The sequence below is a fragment of the Myotis yumanensis genome, unplaced genomic scaffold (assembly GCF_028538775.1).
Source record: "Myotis yumanensis isolate MYYU_CA2020_CCGP unplaced genomic scaffold, mMyoYum1.0.hap1 SCAF_23, whole genome shotgun sequence".
NCBI lineage: Eukaryota > Metazoa > Chordata > Mammalia > Chiroptera > Vespertilionidae > Myotis > Myotis yumanensis.
In genome coordinates, this window is record NW_027223774.1 from 6,013,292 (window position 1) to 6,032,018 (window position 18,727).

Sequence of the window (18,727 nt, forward strand, 5' to 3'; positions counted from 1 at the left end):
GGCTGGGAACAGAAAAAGGACCTGTGGTTGAATGAGCCCTATACTTAACATCCTAAATCGTTTCAAAATTATGTCACATGAAGCTTTCTCTAATGCCTTCATGTGACATGAGAAGTTATGTCACCTCCTCAGAGAAAAGCTTCTTCTGCTTCCCCCCAGTGACTCTCCATCCCATTACTATATTCCTTTCTTTCTTTTTTTAAAGCATCTATCAGGATCTGAAACACCTACCAACCATTAAAAGTATTGTATTATTATCTATCCCCACCACTGCTGCCCCCATGATTAAAAAGAAGGCTCCATGCCTCAATGTCAGTGGTGCAAAACAAAATTCTCAGCTGTAGTGGAGTTGTCTGTGGGTAAAAAAAGAAAATTAAATGAGCCCTAATCAAACAGCTCAGTCAGTTAGAGCAGTGGTTCTCAACCTTCCTAATGCCGCGGCCCTTTAATACAGTTCCTCATGTTGTGGTGACCCCCAACCATAAAATTATTTTCATTGCTACTTCATAACTGTAATTTTGCTACTGTTATGAATCGTCATGTAAATATCTGATATGCAGGATGTATTTTCATTGTTACAAACTGAACATAATTAAAGCATAGCAATTAATCAGAAAAACAATATATAACTATATATGTGTTTTCAGATGGTCTTGGGCGACCCCTGTGAAAGGGTCCTTCGACCCCCAAAGGGGTCGCGACCCACAGGTTGAGAACTGCTGGGTCAGAGCATCATCCCAACACACCAAGGTTGTGGATTCAATCTTAGGTCAGGGCACATACACAGAAGCAACCGACGAGTGCATAAATAAGTGGAACAACCAATCGATGCTTCTCTCTCTCTCTCTCTCTCTGTCTCTCTCTCAAATACAATTAAAGAGCCTAGCCTGGAGAGGAAAAGGTGGGAAGAGGAAGACAAACTAGCAGCTTTCAAAGACGTGTGGGCAATAAACTGGAAGTGAAATCCTTAGGAGCCTGAAGGAGGGATAAGGAGCTGAAATAGATGGGTAACCGCTTTCAGTTCAACTTATAATTTTTTAAAAGTCTGAGCTGGGGAGCGGGGAGGGGAGACCAAATAGGAGTAGCCAGTAATAAGCTTCTGTCACTTAAGAAATTTAACCAGAGGCCTATGAGATTTGGGGAAAATTGGACAGATACATGCAAGAAAATGAAACTAGACCACCAACTTACACCGTACACAAAAATAAACTCAAAATGGATAAAGGACTTAAATGTATGACGGGAAACCATAAAAATTCTAGAAGAATCCAAAGGTAACAAAATCTCAGACATATGCCGTAGCAATTTCTTCACTGATACAGCTCCTAGGGCACTTGAAACTAAAGAGAAAATGAACAAATTGGACTTCATCAAAAGAAAAAGCTTCTGCACAGCAAAAGAAACCATCAACAAAACAACAAGAAAGCCCACTGCATGGGAGAAAATATTTGCCAATGTCATATCTGATAAGGGCCTAATCTCCAAAATTTATAGGGAACTCATACAACTCAACAAAAGGAAGATAAACAATCCAATCAAAAAATGGGCAAAGGATCTAAATAGACACCTTTCAAAAGAGGACATTTAGAGAGCCAAGAGACGTATGAAAACATGCTCAAAGTCACTAATCATCCCAGAGATGCAAATCAAAACAACAATGAGATACCATCTCACACCTGTCAGAATGGCTATCATCAACAAATCAACATACAACAAGTGCTGGAGAGGATGTGGAGAAAAAGGAACACTCGTGCACTGCTGGTGGGAATGCAGACTGGTGCAGCCACTATGGAAGACAGTATGGAGTTTCCTCAAAAAACTAAAAATGGAACTCACATTTAACCCAGTTATCCCACTTCTAGGAATATATCCCAAGAAAACAGAAACACCAATCAGAAAGGATATATGCACCCATATGTTCATAGCAGCACAATTCACCATAGCTAAGATCTGGAAACAGCCTAAGTGCCCATCAGTAGATGAATGGATTAGAAAACTGTGGTACATATACACGATGGAATCCTATGCTGCTGTAAAAAAGAAGGAACTCTTACCATTTGCAACAGCATGGATGGAACTGGAGAGCATTATGCTACGTGAAATAAGCCAGTCAATGAAGGAAAAATACCACATGATCTTACTCATTCATGGATAATAAAGACCATCATAAACTTAAGAACAAAAATAGATACAGAGGCAGAGCTGCCTCAAACAGACTGTCAAACTGCAGCGATAAGGCCAGCGGGAAGGTAGGGGGCCAGAAGGGGGGGATAAGAGATCAACCGGAGGACTTGTATGCATGCATATAAGCATAACCAATGGACATAAGACACTGGGGAGTAGGGGAGGCCAGGAGATTGTAAAGGGCGGTGGAAAAAATGAGACATATGTAATACCCTTTGTAATACTTTAAGCAATAAAAAAGAGAAAAGAAAAATTCTATTTTAACAAAGGTTGTTAAAACTGAAATGTTTTCCTTTCCTTCCACCAGAACATGTTACAATTTGTCTCTCCCAGGTCACAAGCCCACCTCCTTCTATGCCCAGGACAGCCGGGAGCCTGAGTGGAATGTGACCTCTGACCAGACATACCCACTGCAGATCACCCTCAAGAAGAAAACGGATCTGGCCAATCAACCTGCTCCAAAGGATTCATAGAATACCCTGCTGAATTCTTCCTTACACTTCCTTTTTTATCTTCTCTTAAAGGCAAAATGCTCTGGTATTTCTGGATAATCATTGTTTCTTATCTTTCTAGTAATTCTCATTTTGTCTTTTTATGAGTGCCGCAGGAACCTGAGGCTAGTCCCAGGAGAACTCTTCTGCCCTTGCTGGAATACAGAAGAACCATAAAATTACTGCTCCCTACACTAAAGAGGAACAAGATGAATAAGACAAAATTCCCTACAAACCTCTCCAAGAGGAAGAAACGGGATGTTAACCCCTTGGATGTCGTCCCTTTCCAGCAGGAAGTAGTAAAAGATCAATCGACACCCCTGTTCACCATAACATCCCGCAGTTGATGTACCACAAGGCTGAAAAGCTTGTGGAACAAGGTGGGGGTGGGGGGGGGTGGAATGTGAAGGAAAACCCGTTCTGTGGGACTACTGTTTGGAGTTCTCTGCTATTCTTTGGACGGCCTCTAATTCTAAAAAAGTAAGTTTGCTTTCTAGCGAGTTTTGTCCTGCTTGAATAATGAGGGAAATGGGCTTGGTTGTCTGACCTTATGGACCAGAGACTGGATACACCCAATGCCATGCCAGGTGCATTTTTGATTCCATGAAGCTGTGTAGTTTTCAAGGCCACCACCAGGAAGCACACAAAGGGCTGGTTCTTCCATGGAAAGGGAAGTTCTGCTTGTAGCTTTGCTTCGAATTTGGATTCATTTCCCTAGGCCCACCACGGTGAATAAAATGTAACTCCAGAATCTTAGAAGAGGGCGCTGAATCAAAGATTTGATTCGGGCATAAGACCAGTAGGGAATGTGCCAGGGGCTGGGACCTGGCACAGAAGAATTACTGAGTGAGCAGAGTGACAAGGACAATGGCAGAGAAAAATTACTAATTATCTTAGAAAAGCAATGTGTTATGATTTAACCCAGCCAGGTGTGACCCTGCTTTACCCCCATTGGTACCTGTAAACTTTGTGTGAACCGTGCCAGTGCCACGAACGGCTAATGAACCACTTTGTAGTTTTGTGTTTTTTTAAAAATACTTTTTAATTTTTGCAGATAAAAAGCTTTGCTGTACCCTTGGTCTGGGCTGCAGTATGAGGCTCCCTGCGAAGAGGGACGAGCTGTAGTCAGCTGGCCACCTTAATAAAGGCTCTTAAATTTAAATTTGAGTCGGTGATCTATCTCCCAGATTGAACCCATAACACCCTTGAGTCTGCCAGCCGAGGCTCTAGCCATTGAGCCAAATGGGCTAGGGCCGTGGTCAGAAAACTGCGGCTCGCGAGCCACACACGGCTCTTTGGCCCCTTGAGTGTGGCTCTTCCACCAAATACCACGTGCCTGCGCAAACAAACAGTGCGATTGAAAGTTTATGGCCATGAGCTGAAGTTGGTATTTTGTGGAAGACCCACAATCAAGGGGTCAAACAGTCGCTTGTGGCTAGGGAGCCACAGTATGCCGACCACTGGACGGCAACAAAAGCAATCTTGAGCAAGAAGAAAGCTGATGGTATCACACTTACAAACTTCTATTTATTACAAAGAGAAAGCAACCAAACACTGTGTTGCTGGAGAAACACAGACACACATGTCAACAGAACAGAAAACAGAAAAAAACCCGGGCACATACTTTAAGTAATCTTTGACAAAGCTGCAACCCACAGAAGAAGGGAAAGATAGTTTCTTCAACGAATGGTGCTGGTATAAATGGACATTCACATGTAAAACAACAAAACTGGACAGGATTGATAAAATCTAAGCCAACCTGTATAACACAATTAAATGTGAGTGCTAACACTTAAAACTCCTCAGGACAACCTAGAGAAAAAGCTTTGGAGGTTTGTTTTAGACAGAATTTTCTGAATGTGACACCAACCACTACACAAAGTAGAAAACAAACAGTCCAGATGGCAATAAATAAATAAAGAAAAGAGTCTTCATGAACAACAGCAATAAAGAAAACGCAATGAAAGGCAATCTAGAGAGCAAAAGAAAATACTTGCAAACCATATGAAGGAATCTCTTGGAGGGATGGTGGATTCACCTCTGATCAGCACAATTAAGCAAATATTGCGATATAGACAGAAATTCACACAAACAGTTGAAGTTCCCTGGGAATAATGAAGGTATGTTAATACTATACTGCAGGCTTATAACAATGCAGTGACTCTGTCTCAAAAGCAAAGTCTATAGAACTTCACTAACAATATTTAATTGCTAAGAACTAGTAACAAGCACCTGAGCTTGCTAGAAGTATGGTGGCACTAAACCTGCTGAATGCACGGTTGCCAAAAACATGGACTTCGTATTAAAGCTGATGTGGGGGAGTAATATCTGCAAAGCACAATTAAGCGCATGCAAAAATATGTGTTCCTGTACGTCGTAAGCAATTAATATATAAAATATACTAGGTATTCAAAAGACTCTAATAAAAAATACAGTTAATAAACAGGATACGGATGTAGAGACAATTTTTCAAAAATATATACACATTAACAACAACAATATAGAAAATGCTTTCTTCACTAAATAAGGTGGAATTCTTTAAGCTTCCTGCAACACTACCAACCACAAGTCCTACCCTGTGAATTTAGTGGAGCGGGGAGTATTGGGACTTCAGGAATAGAAGGGAGCAGTGGAAACATACCAACTGTCCCCAGGACAGCAACTACCCAGAAAACTGGAAAATCAATCATTACCACAGTCTACATTGGAGGACAGAGCACACCCTGGGGGATGGGGCCTGGGAAATCACAAAGCCAAGTCCAGGTCACTGGTGAGAGTGAGGGTCTTACCCAGCGAGGATACAAGTTCAAAGTTCTCCAGCATCACATTCAGGTACAGCTGTCTCTGACCCTCATCAAGGAGGCTCCATTCCTCCCTGGAGAAGAACAGGGCAATGTCCTCAAAGGTCACACCAACCTGTCAGAATGGAGACAATTGTAACCAGACCTGCCTTTCTGAGAACCAGTAATCCTACGGCTTACACACCTTCCCCCCCTCAACCTCCTCCAGGGCACCCGGTTAGTGTGGACACCAGGCCCTAATGCCAGTGCAGGCTGCTCTCTCATCACAGTCCCATTACTCACTGTGATGGCCCTCAGCAGAGCAGCTGGGTTGGGAGTGAAGGGTTGGAGGAGGGGAGGCGTAAGGGCAATGCCATTTAAGGTCTGGGCGATGCCTGCAGGGCCCCAGCCTTCCTGCCAAGCAACACCACTGCAGTCTCCTAGATCCTGCCTCCAAGACAAAGCCAAGCGTCGGTTTATGCTTCACGTTTAAGTCCCCACACCAGGTCCCGGGGAACATCAGCTCACACTGCCTCCAGATGTGCTCACCACTGGGTAATGTTTACCCCCTTCCCATCTTCAGATCCCAGGTTCACTCCCTCAGCTCTGCCCCCTTCCTGCTCCAATGCCACTGGACCTCGCTGGACTCACCCGTGAACTTGGCATATGACGTGTAGAGAGCTTGTCTCCCAGCCGGATCCAGGCCCACCCCAGGCCCCGGATGGACCCACAGCCGGGAAAGCCCCGAATGAGTCTGTGCCGTCCTCCCTGCAGCCTCTGATCTTTCCGTCAATACTCACAGCCACATCCTCAGGGACCTTCAGATGCAAGTCACCCCTGTTCTCTCTGCCCTGCACTTGCTGTGTCCTCAGAAGCCACAACACTCCTCTCTCCCCTCCACCTTCCTCACGGGCCTCCACGCGGGACTGAGCTGCAGGACGGGACAGGCGCCCTCCCCAGGCTGTGGTGTCTGTGTGAGGAGGCGGTGAGGGCCTGGGGGAACTCGACTCACCTCAGCCCGTCTCCTCAGCAGGGGCGTCGCCATTGCCCTCTGTGGGCTGAGCCGGGCGGGAGCAGAAGCCGCTGCAGGAATGGCGGTCCCTGGCCCGGCCCTGGCGTGGGTTTTGGTGGTGACTCCGAGCTTCAATCCCAAGTGTGAGCTGTGACACCACTGGAGGCTCCGACCATTGGCTGTGAGGCGAGGAGCACCACTCTCCAGCCTTCTCCACGGAACTCTGAGCCCAAGAACTCCCGACCGCAGGAGAAAAAAAACGTGATCGGACAAACGCCGCCGGAAGGACTACCGGTCCCGCCCTACAGAACCGTCTGAACGGAAATGCCTTCTCTGAACCCCCATTGGCTCAGCCGGGTGGCATTCCACGCTTGGCCTTGTGGGCAATGTAGTTTCTCCGTTCTAGGGCCAGGGTGCAGTAATTCTCAGTTGACTCCTGACCTTGATTTAGGGGCAGAGAGCCCAAGAACACACCAAGTACACTAAGGGCCCTCTAGTGCCTTCATGGAGGTGCTGGAGGGGCAAGTTTGTTTCACCAGCACCTGCGGGGCTGGTTTTGAACATCTTTCTTCAGGACCTGCTCTTTCTGAATGGCAGGCATTGTTTCTTCATTCAGGACTTTTGGCATGTGTCTCCTTCAGGCCAAATGTAGCTGGGGGAGGTTGCTCAAGTCTCTGACTAGATCTGACCTGCCTCCATTGAATTCATTATACAAAATTCATGTCACAAAACAGACACTCATATTAAGAGCATCTGCTTCTGGTGCCATTCAATGTGTCAGCTCTGCCTGGGTTGCAGTGTGGATAAGATGGCCAAGAGACATGTAAAAAAATGCTCAAAGTGACTGATCATCAGAGAGATTCAAATTAAAGCAACAATTAGAACAACCTCACAACTGTCAGAATGGCTGTCATCAGCAAATCAACCAAGGACAAGTGCTGGGGAGGATGTCAAAAAAAGGAACCCTAGCACAACCCTGGTAGGAACGCAAACTGCTACCAAAATTATAGAAATCAGTTTGGAGTTTTTGCAAAAAATTTTGATATGGAACTGCCATTTAATTCAGTGATTCTACTCCTAGGAATATATCCTAAGAATCTTGAAACAATCAGATAGGATATAGGCAGCCTTCTGTTCATAACAGCACAATTTATAATAGCAAAGATCTGGAAACTACCCAAGTATCCACCAGTAGAATAGTGGGGAAAAAACTGCGGTACATTTATACCATGGAATATCATTCAGAAGTAAAAATAATTTTCTACCCTTTCACACAGCATGGAAGGACCTTGAAAGCATCACGCTAAGTGAAATAAGTCAGTCAGAGAAGGACAGTATCACTTGATCTCACTCATATTTGGAAACTAATTAACAAAAAAACTGATGAATGGAGTGGATTCAGAGACATGGAAGCATGGAATTACTTTAGAATCTTAGAGAGAAAGTGGGGAAGGGTAAAAAGAAATGTCCTCATATAAAGATTAAGTGCGCGCGCGCGCGCACACACACACACACACACACACACACACACACACCAGCCATGAGCATTTTCTTCTGTTCTATGAAAGCAAGGGGAAAGCTCTAGCTTGCTGGGTCCTGGGTCTGCTCTACATTTGTTTTCATAAATCTGTCTTCCATCAGTTGAGTCCCTGGAAATGCAGATTCCCCTCCATGTAACATTCTCCTGCTTCACATGAGTCAATTGCTTTTGGTGATGATGTAAGAAATGTCCGAACATGTGGAGAATTTTTCTAAGTTTATTTGACCCTAGTCAGTAACATTTGCCAGGAAGGAAAATAACATGTTGAGTAATGCTCAGGAGAACGAAAGTTTTGCACCATTTTTATACATTAGACTCAAAGGAGAAGACATAAGGGGGTTGCATGAAATTCACTGGTGGTAAATTAGAGTGTGGGGAACGAGGAGGGAAATCTCTGGGATTAAATAAAATAAAAAAATAGACAAAAAATTCTTTTGAAAAGGTTCTCCAATAGTTAACACTTAATATTTGACACAACAATAATAACTGCGGACCTGAGGTCTTTTGTGTTTGGAGATTGTGCCGTTAGGACACTGTAAAAAAGGAAATTTCCCTGAATATCCAAAGGTATGTATTCTAGATGCAAAAAGACAATGGATATGCTCAATATGTGCAATATTGACCTGTGCAAAGAAACAAAACAACAAAAAAAGGAGGCTAGGGCATAACTAGCCTGTGACTTGCTTTTATTTAAAAAGTTTTAACTTCAAACCATCCTGGGTGGTTACTTTTGGCCTGAGTTTGTATGAGTCACTATGTGATGCCAGGCTACCTGAGCTTGCTATATTTACTATGTACCATCATTTTTGTCCATACTGTGGTGTTAAAACCTATGGGGTCAGGAGAAAAATCACTGAGTGGTGTATTTCCTTTGGGACCCATTGCTGACATCCTCCTGAACACAATGCCCCCAGTACTGCTGGTGTCAATTTGTTTGGTCTCCTAGAAATATTCAATCTTCAGATCAATAAAGCCTTAGGTTCTAAAAGTGGTCAAGGTATTTGTAAAGACAAGAAGAAGGTCTTTCTGTTTCATTTCTGTGACTTTTCATAATTTATGAGAAGCACCTGCTAATTAAACCCCAAAATTACCGGCTGCTCTAATTCAAACAGCTCCGCTGCTCAAACTGCAGAACAAGATTAGCTACGTTCAAGGCTAAATTCTTACATACCCCTCCTTCCTGCTGTTGTTACACCACAGGGATAACTCACACCATGGAGTCTCTAGTCAGTAGAAAGTTTCCACGCCTCCACCCCTTCAAACAAGCCTCTTTTGAACTCTTCATAACTTTTCTCTGGTCATATTTTATAGGCTGGGAAAGAAACTGATAAGACACCTCCCTAGAACATCTGCAGATTGTCTCCTGGAGAGGAAACAAACTGTAACTTTAAAGGACAGCCCCTTTTATCCACACAATTCAGCTCAGCCCATGGCCCCTCCATTGGTTGTCCCTTAGTGACAGGCACTGCTGAAAAGCAGAAGCCACCATTTCTTCCCTGTCCTGAATTGACTAGCAATACTTGGTCCTTTCCTCTCTTGGAAAATAGAATAAACTTCCTCTCTGCATTGCTTTTAGTTGTGAATTCTTTCACAAGCTGTAACACTGCCTAAAACTTAACAGTATTCCTTCACGTTGTAGAGTAAAGGGAATGATTGTGAAAGATGAGGGGAATGGCATTGTAGAGGCAAAATAATTTTCACTTCTTTTCTGGGTTCTTTGGTTAGTCTAAAAATTAAATGGATAGCCTTACCTGATTTGGCTTAGTGGATAGAGATTTGGCCTGTGGACTGAAGGGTTCCTGGTTCAATTCCGGTCAGGGGCACATGCCCGGGTTGAAGGCTTGAACCCCAGTGTGGGGCACACAGGAGGTACCCCAGCAATAATTCTCTCTCATCATTGAAGTTTCTCTCTCTCCCTCTCTGGGACCAATAGAAATATATTTTTTAAATATAAAATAAAATAAAAAATTTGCCCTAATCATTTTGGCTTAGTGGATAGAGCATCGACCTGCGGACTGAAGGGTCCTAGGTTCAATTCTGGTCAACAGCTTATACCTTGGTTGTGTGCATATCCCCAGTAGGGGGTGTGCAGGAGGCAGCTGATTGATGTTTCCCTCTCATAGATGTTTCTAACTCTCTATCCCTCTCCCTTCCTCTCTATAAAAAATAAAATAAAATAAAAAATTAAATGAATATAACACAGATTAACAGGGGAAAACAATAAAAGTTATTAGCATGTATACCTACTGTATACATCAAGCATGTCAAACGTGGAGCCCCCAGGCTGCAGGGGGCTCACAATGAATAGTCATTAATGATCACTCATTTATATCATCCCTTTGTATTCAACATATCGAAATAAACCTAAGTTGCTATGAAAATGTAAGCTTTTTTGTGTGTGTTTGGCCCACATAAACTTAAACATTGTTTATATGGCTTGTGTTAGCCTTTCAGCTTGACTGCTTAGTATATGGAAACGACTCAAAAAAGAGTAACAGGCCGAAATGGCAAACACCATCATCTGAAAAGCCAACTTAACCTACAATGAAAAAATGTTGTGTGTGCAGAGTCAGGGTGGATTGTCAGGAAAAGCACAGTAAGGACCTCAGTGGTGCTCCAGTGTGCTGTGCACTGCGGTGAGGGCTTCTACTTAAAAGGACTCTGTTCCAACCCAATGACCCAGGGTGTAGACACAGGAGGTTGGGAAGGAGGACTGGGGTCCAGAACATGATCCGGGCTGCAGGGAAAACATGGTGAGAGCCACTGTCTCATTCAGCCCGAAGGGATATACAGGACAAAATCACATGGGCAGTGGGTCCTATGCAGGAATAAGAGGTGAGCACCCATCCAATGAGACCAGGATCATGTAGGACTCCAGCATCACTTCCGAATATTAGGTCGCAAAATTCATATCAAAGTGTATCCTCCCCTGAAGGGTGAGTGTCAAACTGAAGGGTCAAACGGAAGCATGAAATTCACCAAAGTAAATAGAATGGCAGCATGACACCCATCATGTGGGCACAAATGCAGAGACTCAGGCCTAACTACCGAGTTTTCCTGATCGTCAGAGTGTGTGCTAGGATTAGAGGGAAGGTAGACAAACAGCAGCTCACTCTGAAAGAAGGTTGCCCTGGAGAAACCACTGCAGCTGAGAAATGATGGCGTTGCCCTGAATACAGACGGGGAGGCCAGGGGCAGGTGGTCTGAGGTGTAAAGGGAATGGGAGGAAATCATAACTGCAACCATGGAAACAGGAGCTGCAGCTGAGCCACCCTGGGCCTCAGACTGTACCTGCTCCAGTGAGGGCTGCACATCTGAGGTACGAACTGTGTCTGATGCTGGGGAAAATAATGGTTAAAATCCAGTTCCTTGAATCTGACACTTGTCTGTGGTGTAAACTGGGGGAGCTGACTTCATTTCTCTGACACTGAACTTTTTCAGCAATTTGATATGGGAAGCACCACAATGAGACCTGAGTGCCCACAGCACCTGCCTCACTGCAGCAGAGTCAGTAGCTTCTTATAGGTCCCATTTCTCACTAAAATTCACCCAAAGACAAAGGTGCTTGCGGGCATAAGGGGAGTGAGAAGTGCCTGCCTGGGAAGGTCTCTGCAGGGAGAGGATGGAGTTGCTGGAGCCAAGGCAGGCTGCAGGCACAGCTGCGTTACACACGTGGACACCTTACCATTGAACCGTCTCCAATAGTTTCGGTATGGAAACATACCTCATACTTTTTTTCACAGGTGGAAACTGACTTAGACCAGCAGAAGGGATTGTTTTAAAAAATATATACATATTTTATTGCTTGTTGTTGTTTTTTTTTACAGTCAGGAAATGAGAGGGATAGCCAAATCAGCTAGGGCAATTAAAATACTTTTTTAAGGAAAAACATTAAAACATATCATTCCAATACAAAAAATGTTTATTTTTTTAAATAAAAGTGTACAAAATGAGTGAAATGCCAACATCTATCATTGTTGTTCCACAATCTTATTGTTAAAGAAAATTGCCAAAACTCATAGCACATTAGGCAGAACATATGATGTTTTAACAAAGATACAGACTCAACAAACACACTTCTGAGAAAAGGCTCACCATAAATTCCTAGAAAAAAATACAATCAAATAGTGAAGCAGCACAACAAACGTCTCAAGAAAAAAAGTTTAAATAAATTTTAATTGACCGAACAAATTATTCTCTAGGATGTGGAAAATGTGAATCTCTAACACACTGCTGAAAAATGTAAAAAACTACAATCAGTTAAAGTTTATTTTCTATTTTTAAAGAATAGTTTCATAATCTTTTGAGAGAGAAGGGTGAGGAAGAGAAACATTGATGGAGAGTGCCATATGGGCCAGCCGCCCCCTCCACACCCACTTCTGTGGATCTAGCCCACAAGCCAGGCACATATCCTCACTGGCAATCAAATCCACAACCCTGGGCTGCATGAGATGATGGCCAACCACCGAGCCACACTAGCCCTGGAGGTATATTCTATTTAGATCACAATTTGCTAATGTCGGTAAATTTAAACATTCATCTACTCAAAAACCCAGACTATGCACTGAATTTTTGACAATGGTAAATAACACTTATATACATACGAGAAATTATATGGAAATTTTTGTACCAGCTTTGCTAGAAATAAACAAATATCTATTAAAATGGACAAACTGATGGTGATAGTTCAATGATAAGAATATCTTTCAGAGCCCTAACTCATTTGGCTCACTGGATACAGTGCTGGCCTATGGATCGAAGTGTCCCAGAGTAGATTCTGCTCAAAGGCATGTACTTTGGTTGCAGGCACATCTCCAGTAGGGGGGTGATGGATTGATCGATGTTTCTAATTCTCTACCCATTTCCCTTCCTCTCTGTTAAATCAACAAAATAAATATATATATATATTTTTCAGTTTTTTATTTGAGTATGAGTTTATTCTTCATTTAACTTTTAAAACACTACTATACTTGAATATTAAAACAAAAACAATAGCAAGTAGTGAGCATATTAAGGTTACAGTCCATCACTCATTCCCTACTGTATATAACATGCCAGCAGTGTTATTCCCTGGACCCATTAAGAGGTCTGAGACTGAACACTACCGCTAGGATGATGGTCATCATCCTCATATACTTCTCCATTGTAATGGTGCATTCTTTCATGATTTGGATTAAAGTCCACCCGTTCTACTTGGTCCATTTCATCAGTCTCTTCTACTTCCTTCCTTTCAGGTAGTAGTTTTTCCAGGAAAGGGAGTTCATCAGGAGAGAGAAAGCCATTGTTAGGAAAGTTTCCCTTAAATTCCACGATTAGGCAACCCTTTTCATATGGTCTACGATAAATTGGCATGCCTTCATTTAATACACACTTGGTATCTCCATGCTTGTCAATCTGACCTGGATAAGAGGTGGTGACTATAGTTCGGTTGTCCAGAGTAGCTATTGGCTTTTGGAAGCCACACAATGTTTCATCCAGCTGTATATCCATACACATGAAAAGGTGTTCTCGTCAAGCGAAAACAGCATGGTCCTTCTGATCTAAAACGATGGTAATATGTCCTGGCTCCAGCCCTGGGTCCTGGTCTCCTTCACCATGGAATGTTATCTTCTGGCCATCTTTCAATATGAAATTCTAGAATCTTCTCTCAAACTATCTTTCTTCTTTTGCAGCTTTTGCATCAATCTTTAGGACTGATGCTTTCCCCATGGCTCTGGCACTCCATGCACACAGACTGAATTTGCTGAACCATTCCAGGGCCGATCTGATGAATGCTTTCTTGCATTCCAGTTCCTCGGCCATTGGGACAGCACTCTACTGCTCCTTTCTAACCACCTTGACCTTCACATTTATCACAAATCACATCCTTTTGTAGAGCTAGTTTCCTCGCTGCACTATTATCTATCTAAGTCTTCTAAGGTTACGAAGAGCTGATGCACAATGGTTTTACCTCTCCTTTCTCTCTGCATCCTTCCTTCTCCACCAAAAACATTTCAAAGATGTCCATGGGGGAACCAAAGCAACCACCAGCTCCACCTTCCATAATTGCGTGGTCTCCTCCTTTATCACTATGCATCCCTTTTCTTTGCATCAGAGAGCACTTCGTAAGCTTGAGAAATCTGTCTAAACTTCTCTTCTTCATTTGGATTCTTATCAAGGTGGTAATTTAAGGCCAGCTCCCTATATGCCTTTTTCACTTCTTCCTGGGTGGCACTGGGTTTCATCCCCAAAACATCATAGTAAGTAGTTGCTTTCATCATATTTGACAGCCGGTGAGCAGGCCAAGGCAGGTGTGGAGGAGCTGGAAAGAGGGTGTTGCTGCGTGCAGCAGAGGCAGCTGCCACTCCTGAACCTCACTCCGAGTGTTCTGGACAGTTTCCTCAATAAAATATATTAATTTTTTTTAAAAAAAATATCAGGAAAAAAGTTGAGTTACTAATATAAGTTGAATAAATCTACAAGTATTTATGAAAACTAAATTAAAGCAGAAAAATACTCAAAGAAAATAAAGTTCTCTATGAAAGTGGAATGTAAATCCATGGAAACTAGGAAAGCTGTGAAGAACAGGGACAGGTTAAAAGAGGTCATGAAGCAATTACACAGTGTAACATATAGTCAGCATTATGACTATAATGATGGTTTCATTTAATGCACATGTCAATATTTATGAAACACTATACTTAACACATATAACTTACTCATTACAGCTATTAAAAATGGTTCAAGATAAAACAAATGTACGCTCATAGATTTTGGAGGAACAGGTTTTGCAATTCTATATTCATTCCACATTCATATGCCCTCTGGGTGAGGGTCTCATGTCAGTACAGAAAATGTAATATACGATGAAGAACTTTCACCCAAACGCACAAAAGCCACATCCTTGGACTAAAGACAGCCTTTGTCTCCATCCCTGTTTTGCGGCCTGAGCACCAATGGTTCTGATGGGAACATCTGGGAAGCTACAAGAGCCACAAACCATCTTGATTAGAATCAATGACAATGACTGCTCCACAGAAAATAAACATGGATGGGGTCCCTCCGATCTGCGTACACAGACCTCCTGTAGTCTTTTCCCCAAAATAATTCCTGGATGCACAGTTAGGTGAGGACCTTTCCATCGAATGGGCTGCAGTTTTGTCCAACAATAATTAGGTCAGTGTTCCTGCAGTGAAAGGGTTTCCCTCACTGCTATGGTCCTCAAACCAGTGACATCACTCGTGAAATTGTAGGCATTAGGGCACATGGCCCTCTGCAACACCTGGGCAAGAGATACCTTCACAGGTATTGGCATCCCTTGCAAACAAGAAAAAAAAATTAATGCTCCCAGACATACTTGAGGTTGTCACAGCTACCCCCTCTTTGGAGTGATCTCTGTCTCAAAGCATCCAGACATCACATGAGGATTAGAGAGTCCAGAGTATTTCTTAGGAGAATATGGGCAGCAGTGTAAATTTGCCAAAAACTACTGAGCTAATTTCTGCACCATACTGTTGTCCCAAGGGCAAAAAGGTTTGAGACCCCATAAAAGTTGTTCACCTCATCATGCTTGGAGAGCCCCGGTCTCCTTAAAGCTAACCCACACAGTAAATAGAACACCCAAGATTAAAGAAGTATTACGAAAAGCCTTCATTATTGTACAAACCAAAGAGACAGGAGAATGGCAGTTCTTCCACTGATGACTCAGGCACTCAATAAATTCATCACTGGCATTCAGGGAAAGCATTCCCTCTGCAACATTATGTTTACTGGGGCCAACAGTAATAAGTCCTAGGTGGCAACCCATGACAGGAAAACAAGAAAGAACTATGGGCTCAGGTATTCCTCATTTTCTTCAACAATAAAGACAACAGAGTTCGCTTCCCCGGGCACAAGAGGATGGTGACTGATGCCATTTGTAGGGGACCTTATAGGTGGTTCAGATGAAATACCTTCTACAACAGAAAGATGCAGTGACATTGATCTGGCAGGACATCTCTGTATGTTAGAACGTGCAACATAATTACACAGTGTTCCAACATAAAAACCAACACAACAAGAACAGTTATGGGAACTTTACATAATGTAGGTGATTAAAAGTATGAGATACAATTCAGAAAAATGAGGATACATAAATTTTTTTGTACTAATGTTAAGATCTAACTAAGAAACTACATTTCCTACACATCTAAGAAATTTCTCACATTTGGACTCATATGTGCAGAGCAAATTTAGAAATTTGGCTGAGAGATACCTCATATTAATTGCACTCATGATTTTCTCCAGTGTGAACTCTCTGATGATATTGAAGACCTCTGCTCCTTGTAAAAGATTTCCCACATTCACTGCATTTATAAGGCTTTTCTCCTGTATGAACTCTCTGATGATAATGAAGGGCAGTGCTCTGGGTAAAAGATTTCCCACACTCACTGCATTTAAAAGGCTTTTCTCCTGTATGAAGACTCTGATGAAAACGAAGGTGAGTGCTCTGGGTAAAAGATTTCCCACATTCACTGCATTGATAAGGCTTTTCCCCAGTGTGAATTCTCTGATGACAATGAAGGGCAACGCTAGTGGTAAAAGATTTCCCACATTCACTGCATTGATAAGGCTTTTCTCCAGTGTGAACTCTCTGATGATAATGAAGGGCAGTGCTCAGTGCAAAAGATTTTCCACATTCACTGCATGTATAAGGCTTTTCTCCAGTATGAATTGTCTGATGACGATGAAGGACGGCCTTAGAGGTAAAAGATTTCCCACATTCATTGCATTGATAAGGCTTTTCTCCCGTGTGAACTCTCCAATGACAACGAAGGGCACTGCTCCGTGCAAAAGATTTCCCACATTCACTGCATTGATAAGGCTTTTCTCCAGTGTGAACTCTCTGGTGATAATGAAGGGCAATGCTCAGTGCAAAAGATTTTCCACATTCACTGCATGTATAAGGCTTTTCTCCCGTATGAACTCTCTGATGACGATGAAGGGTAGTGCCCTCGGAAAAAGATTTCCCACATTCACTGCATTGATAAGGCTTTTCTCCAGTATGAATTCTCTGATGACGATGAAGGACGGTCTTAGTGGTAAAAGATTTCCTACATTCAGTGCATGTATAAGGCTTTTCTCCAGTGTGAACTCTCTGATGTCGATGAACGTTCTCCTTAGAGGTAAAAGATTTCCCACATTCATTGCACTGGTAAGGCTTTTCTCCCGTGTGAACTCTCCGATGACAACGAAGGGCACTGCTCTGTGCAAAAGACTTCCCACATTCATTGCATTGATAAGGCTTTTCTCCCGTGTGAACTCTCTGATGACAACGAAGGGCACTGCTCTGTGCAAAAGATTTTCCACATTCACTGCATTGATAAGGCTTTTCTCCTGTGTGACCTCTCTGTTGATAATGAAAGCTAGAAAATTTGGGAAAATATTTTCCACATTCAGAGGACAGAAAGCACCGACTTCCAAGATGGACATCTTTTTCCTGAATAAATGGGTGGGTGTAACTAAGGTCTCCCTGACAATCTTTTCTACTGTTATAAATTTTTCTTCTTTTAAAAGGCATCCCATATGTCGAAATTGCGGTTGGACTGTCCCTGGTCTGAGAAGCCTTTAGGTGGAGATGTCCTGACCCCATAAGGGCACCCTGCCCAAAATTCCAGCATGTGAAATGATTCTGGGATACATTGAAATTGCAGCTGTTTGCAAGTGAGATACTGTCCACACCTCTAGTGAAAGATTTCTCTTTCTCATGCTGCTGGTGAAATTTTGCATGGAAAAAAAATTGTTTTGCACATGCCCCACACCTCAACAGTATTTGTCCATGTTGTGTTCCCTGCAGCTCCATCATGTGAAAAATGTTTCCTAAGACCAGCCCACAACTCTCACAGGGGTGGCTCTTTTGGGAAGACAAGGCTAACTTGGGATTCCTTGCCTGTGACAATCTTACAGAAACCTTCTGTTCAGTCGTTTCCTTCACGTTTTCAGCTCCACAGCAGCAACCTGAAGAAAAGAAACGTACGTGACGTGCATGTTGACCTGATAAATACAGAATATCTTCATCACAGTTGTTATATCACAACTGGACATGATTCAATACAATGATTTTCAAGACAAGTCAGTGAGACTCTCAGGAAATGGCTGTTATATATAACATGGCGCAAAAGGTCACTGGATGAGGAAAGTCTCACCAAGGGAGGACAGAAGCATTGGCTGGCAAGAAAAGGACAGAGGCAGGTTCTGCTTGTTATTACTCCACAAATGGTTTCCTTAAGGACCTTTCATGCTGGCAATATGAGTCTGTGTAAAATAATTTCAATGTGCTCAAACCCATAAAATAGCAATCATAGTAAAGCACGGGATGTTCAGCATAAATATAATACGGGTGCACTCTAAAGCTCTGCAGGCATGTAACTACATTGAAGTGCAGTAAAGCCGAGACGTGTGATAGAGGTAGAGGTGCAGAGTTGAAAGAGCTTAAGGTTATCCATGGGCTGGGAATCGAGTAGAATGATCACTATTAAAACTGAGTCATAGGCAAAGTGTCAACATTAAAGAAGAAGAAGTAGAATTGGGAGAGGAGTGGGCAATGGTAACAACTCATTTTTGTTGTTGAACAAAATGGATTCCTAGTTATGAACAAAACCGAGCCCAGTCATAAAAACCACCCCCAGAGTCCTTCACTAGGGCAAGACTGCCTCTGATTCAACCCTGTCATGATAAAGTCATGTTTCTCCTGTCATGCACA

General features: G+C 42.7%; 1 protein-coding gene and 1 pseudogene across 3 annotated transcripts in view; both read right to left on the bottom strand.

The window, feature by feature from the left end:
• Nucleotides 1–18,727, bottom strand: part of LOC139000076 (zinc finger protein 211-like) — a 44,598-nt gene that overhangs the window by 5,424 nt on the left and 20,447 nt on the right. Inside the window, exons 1-2 of one of the 3 annotated variants that reach the window (XM_070402345.1) lie at nt 6,468–6,577; nt 5,465–5,591 (exon numbers count right to left, since the gene is read on the bottom strand). The exons of 1 other annotated variant lie outside the window; for it this stretch is intronic. In XM_070402345.1, coding sequence (XP_070258446.1) covers nt 5,465–5,591; nt 6,468–6,500 — 160 coding nt within the window. In that variant the 5' untranslated portion in view covers nt 6,501–6,577. Of the gene's footprint in view, nt 1–5,464; nt 5,592–6,467; nt 6,578–16,229; nt 17,983–18,727 lie in introns of those variants that run through there. One more of the 3 variants, XM_070402343.1, reaches the window with a different exon arrangement.
• LOC139000077 (dnaJ homolog subfamily A member 1 pseudogene) lies at nt 13,087–13,792 on the bottom strand (annotated as a pseudogene).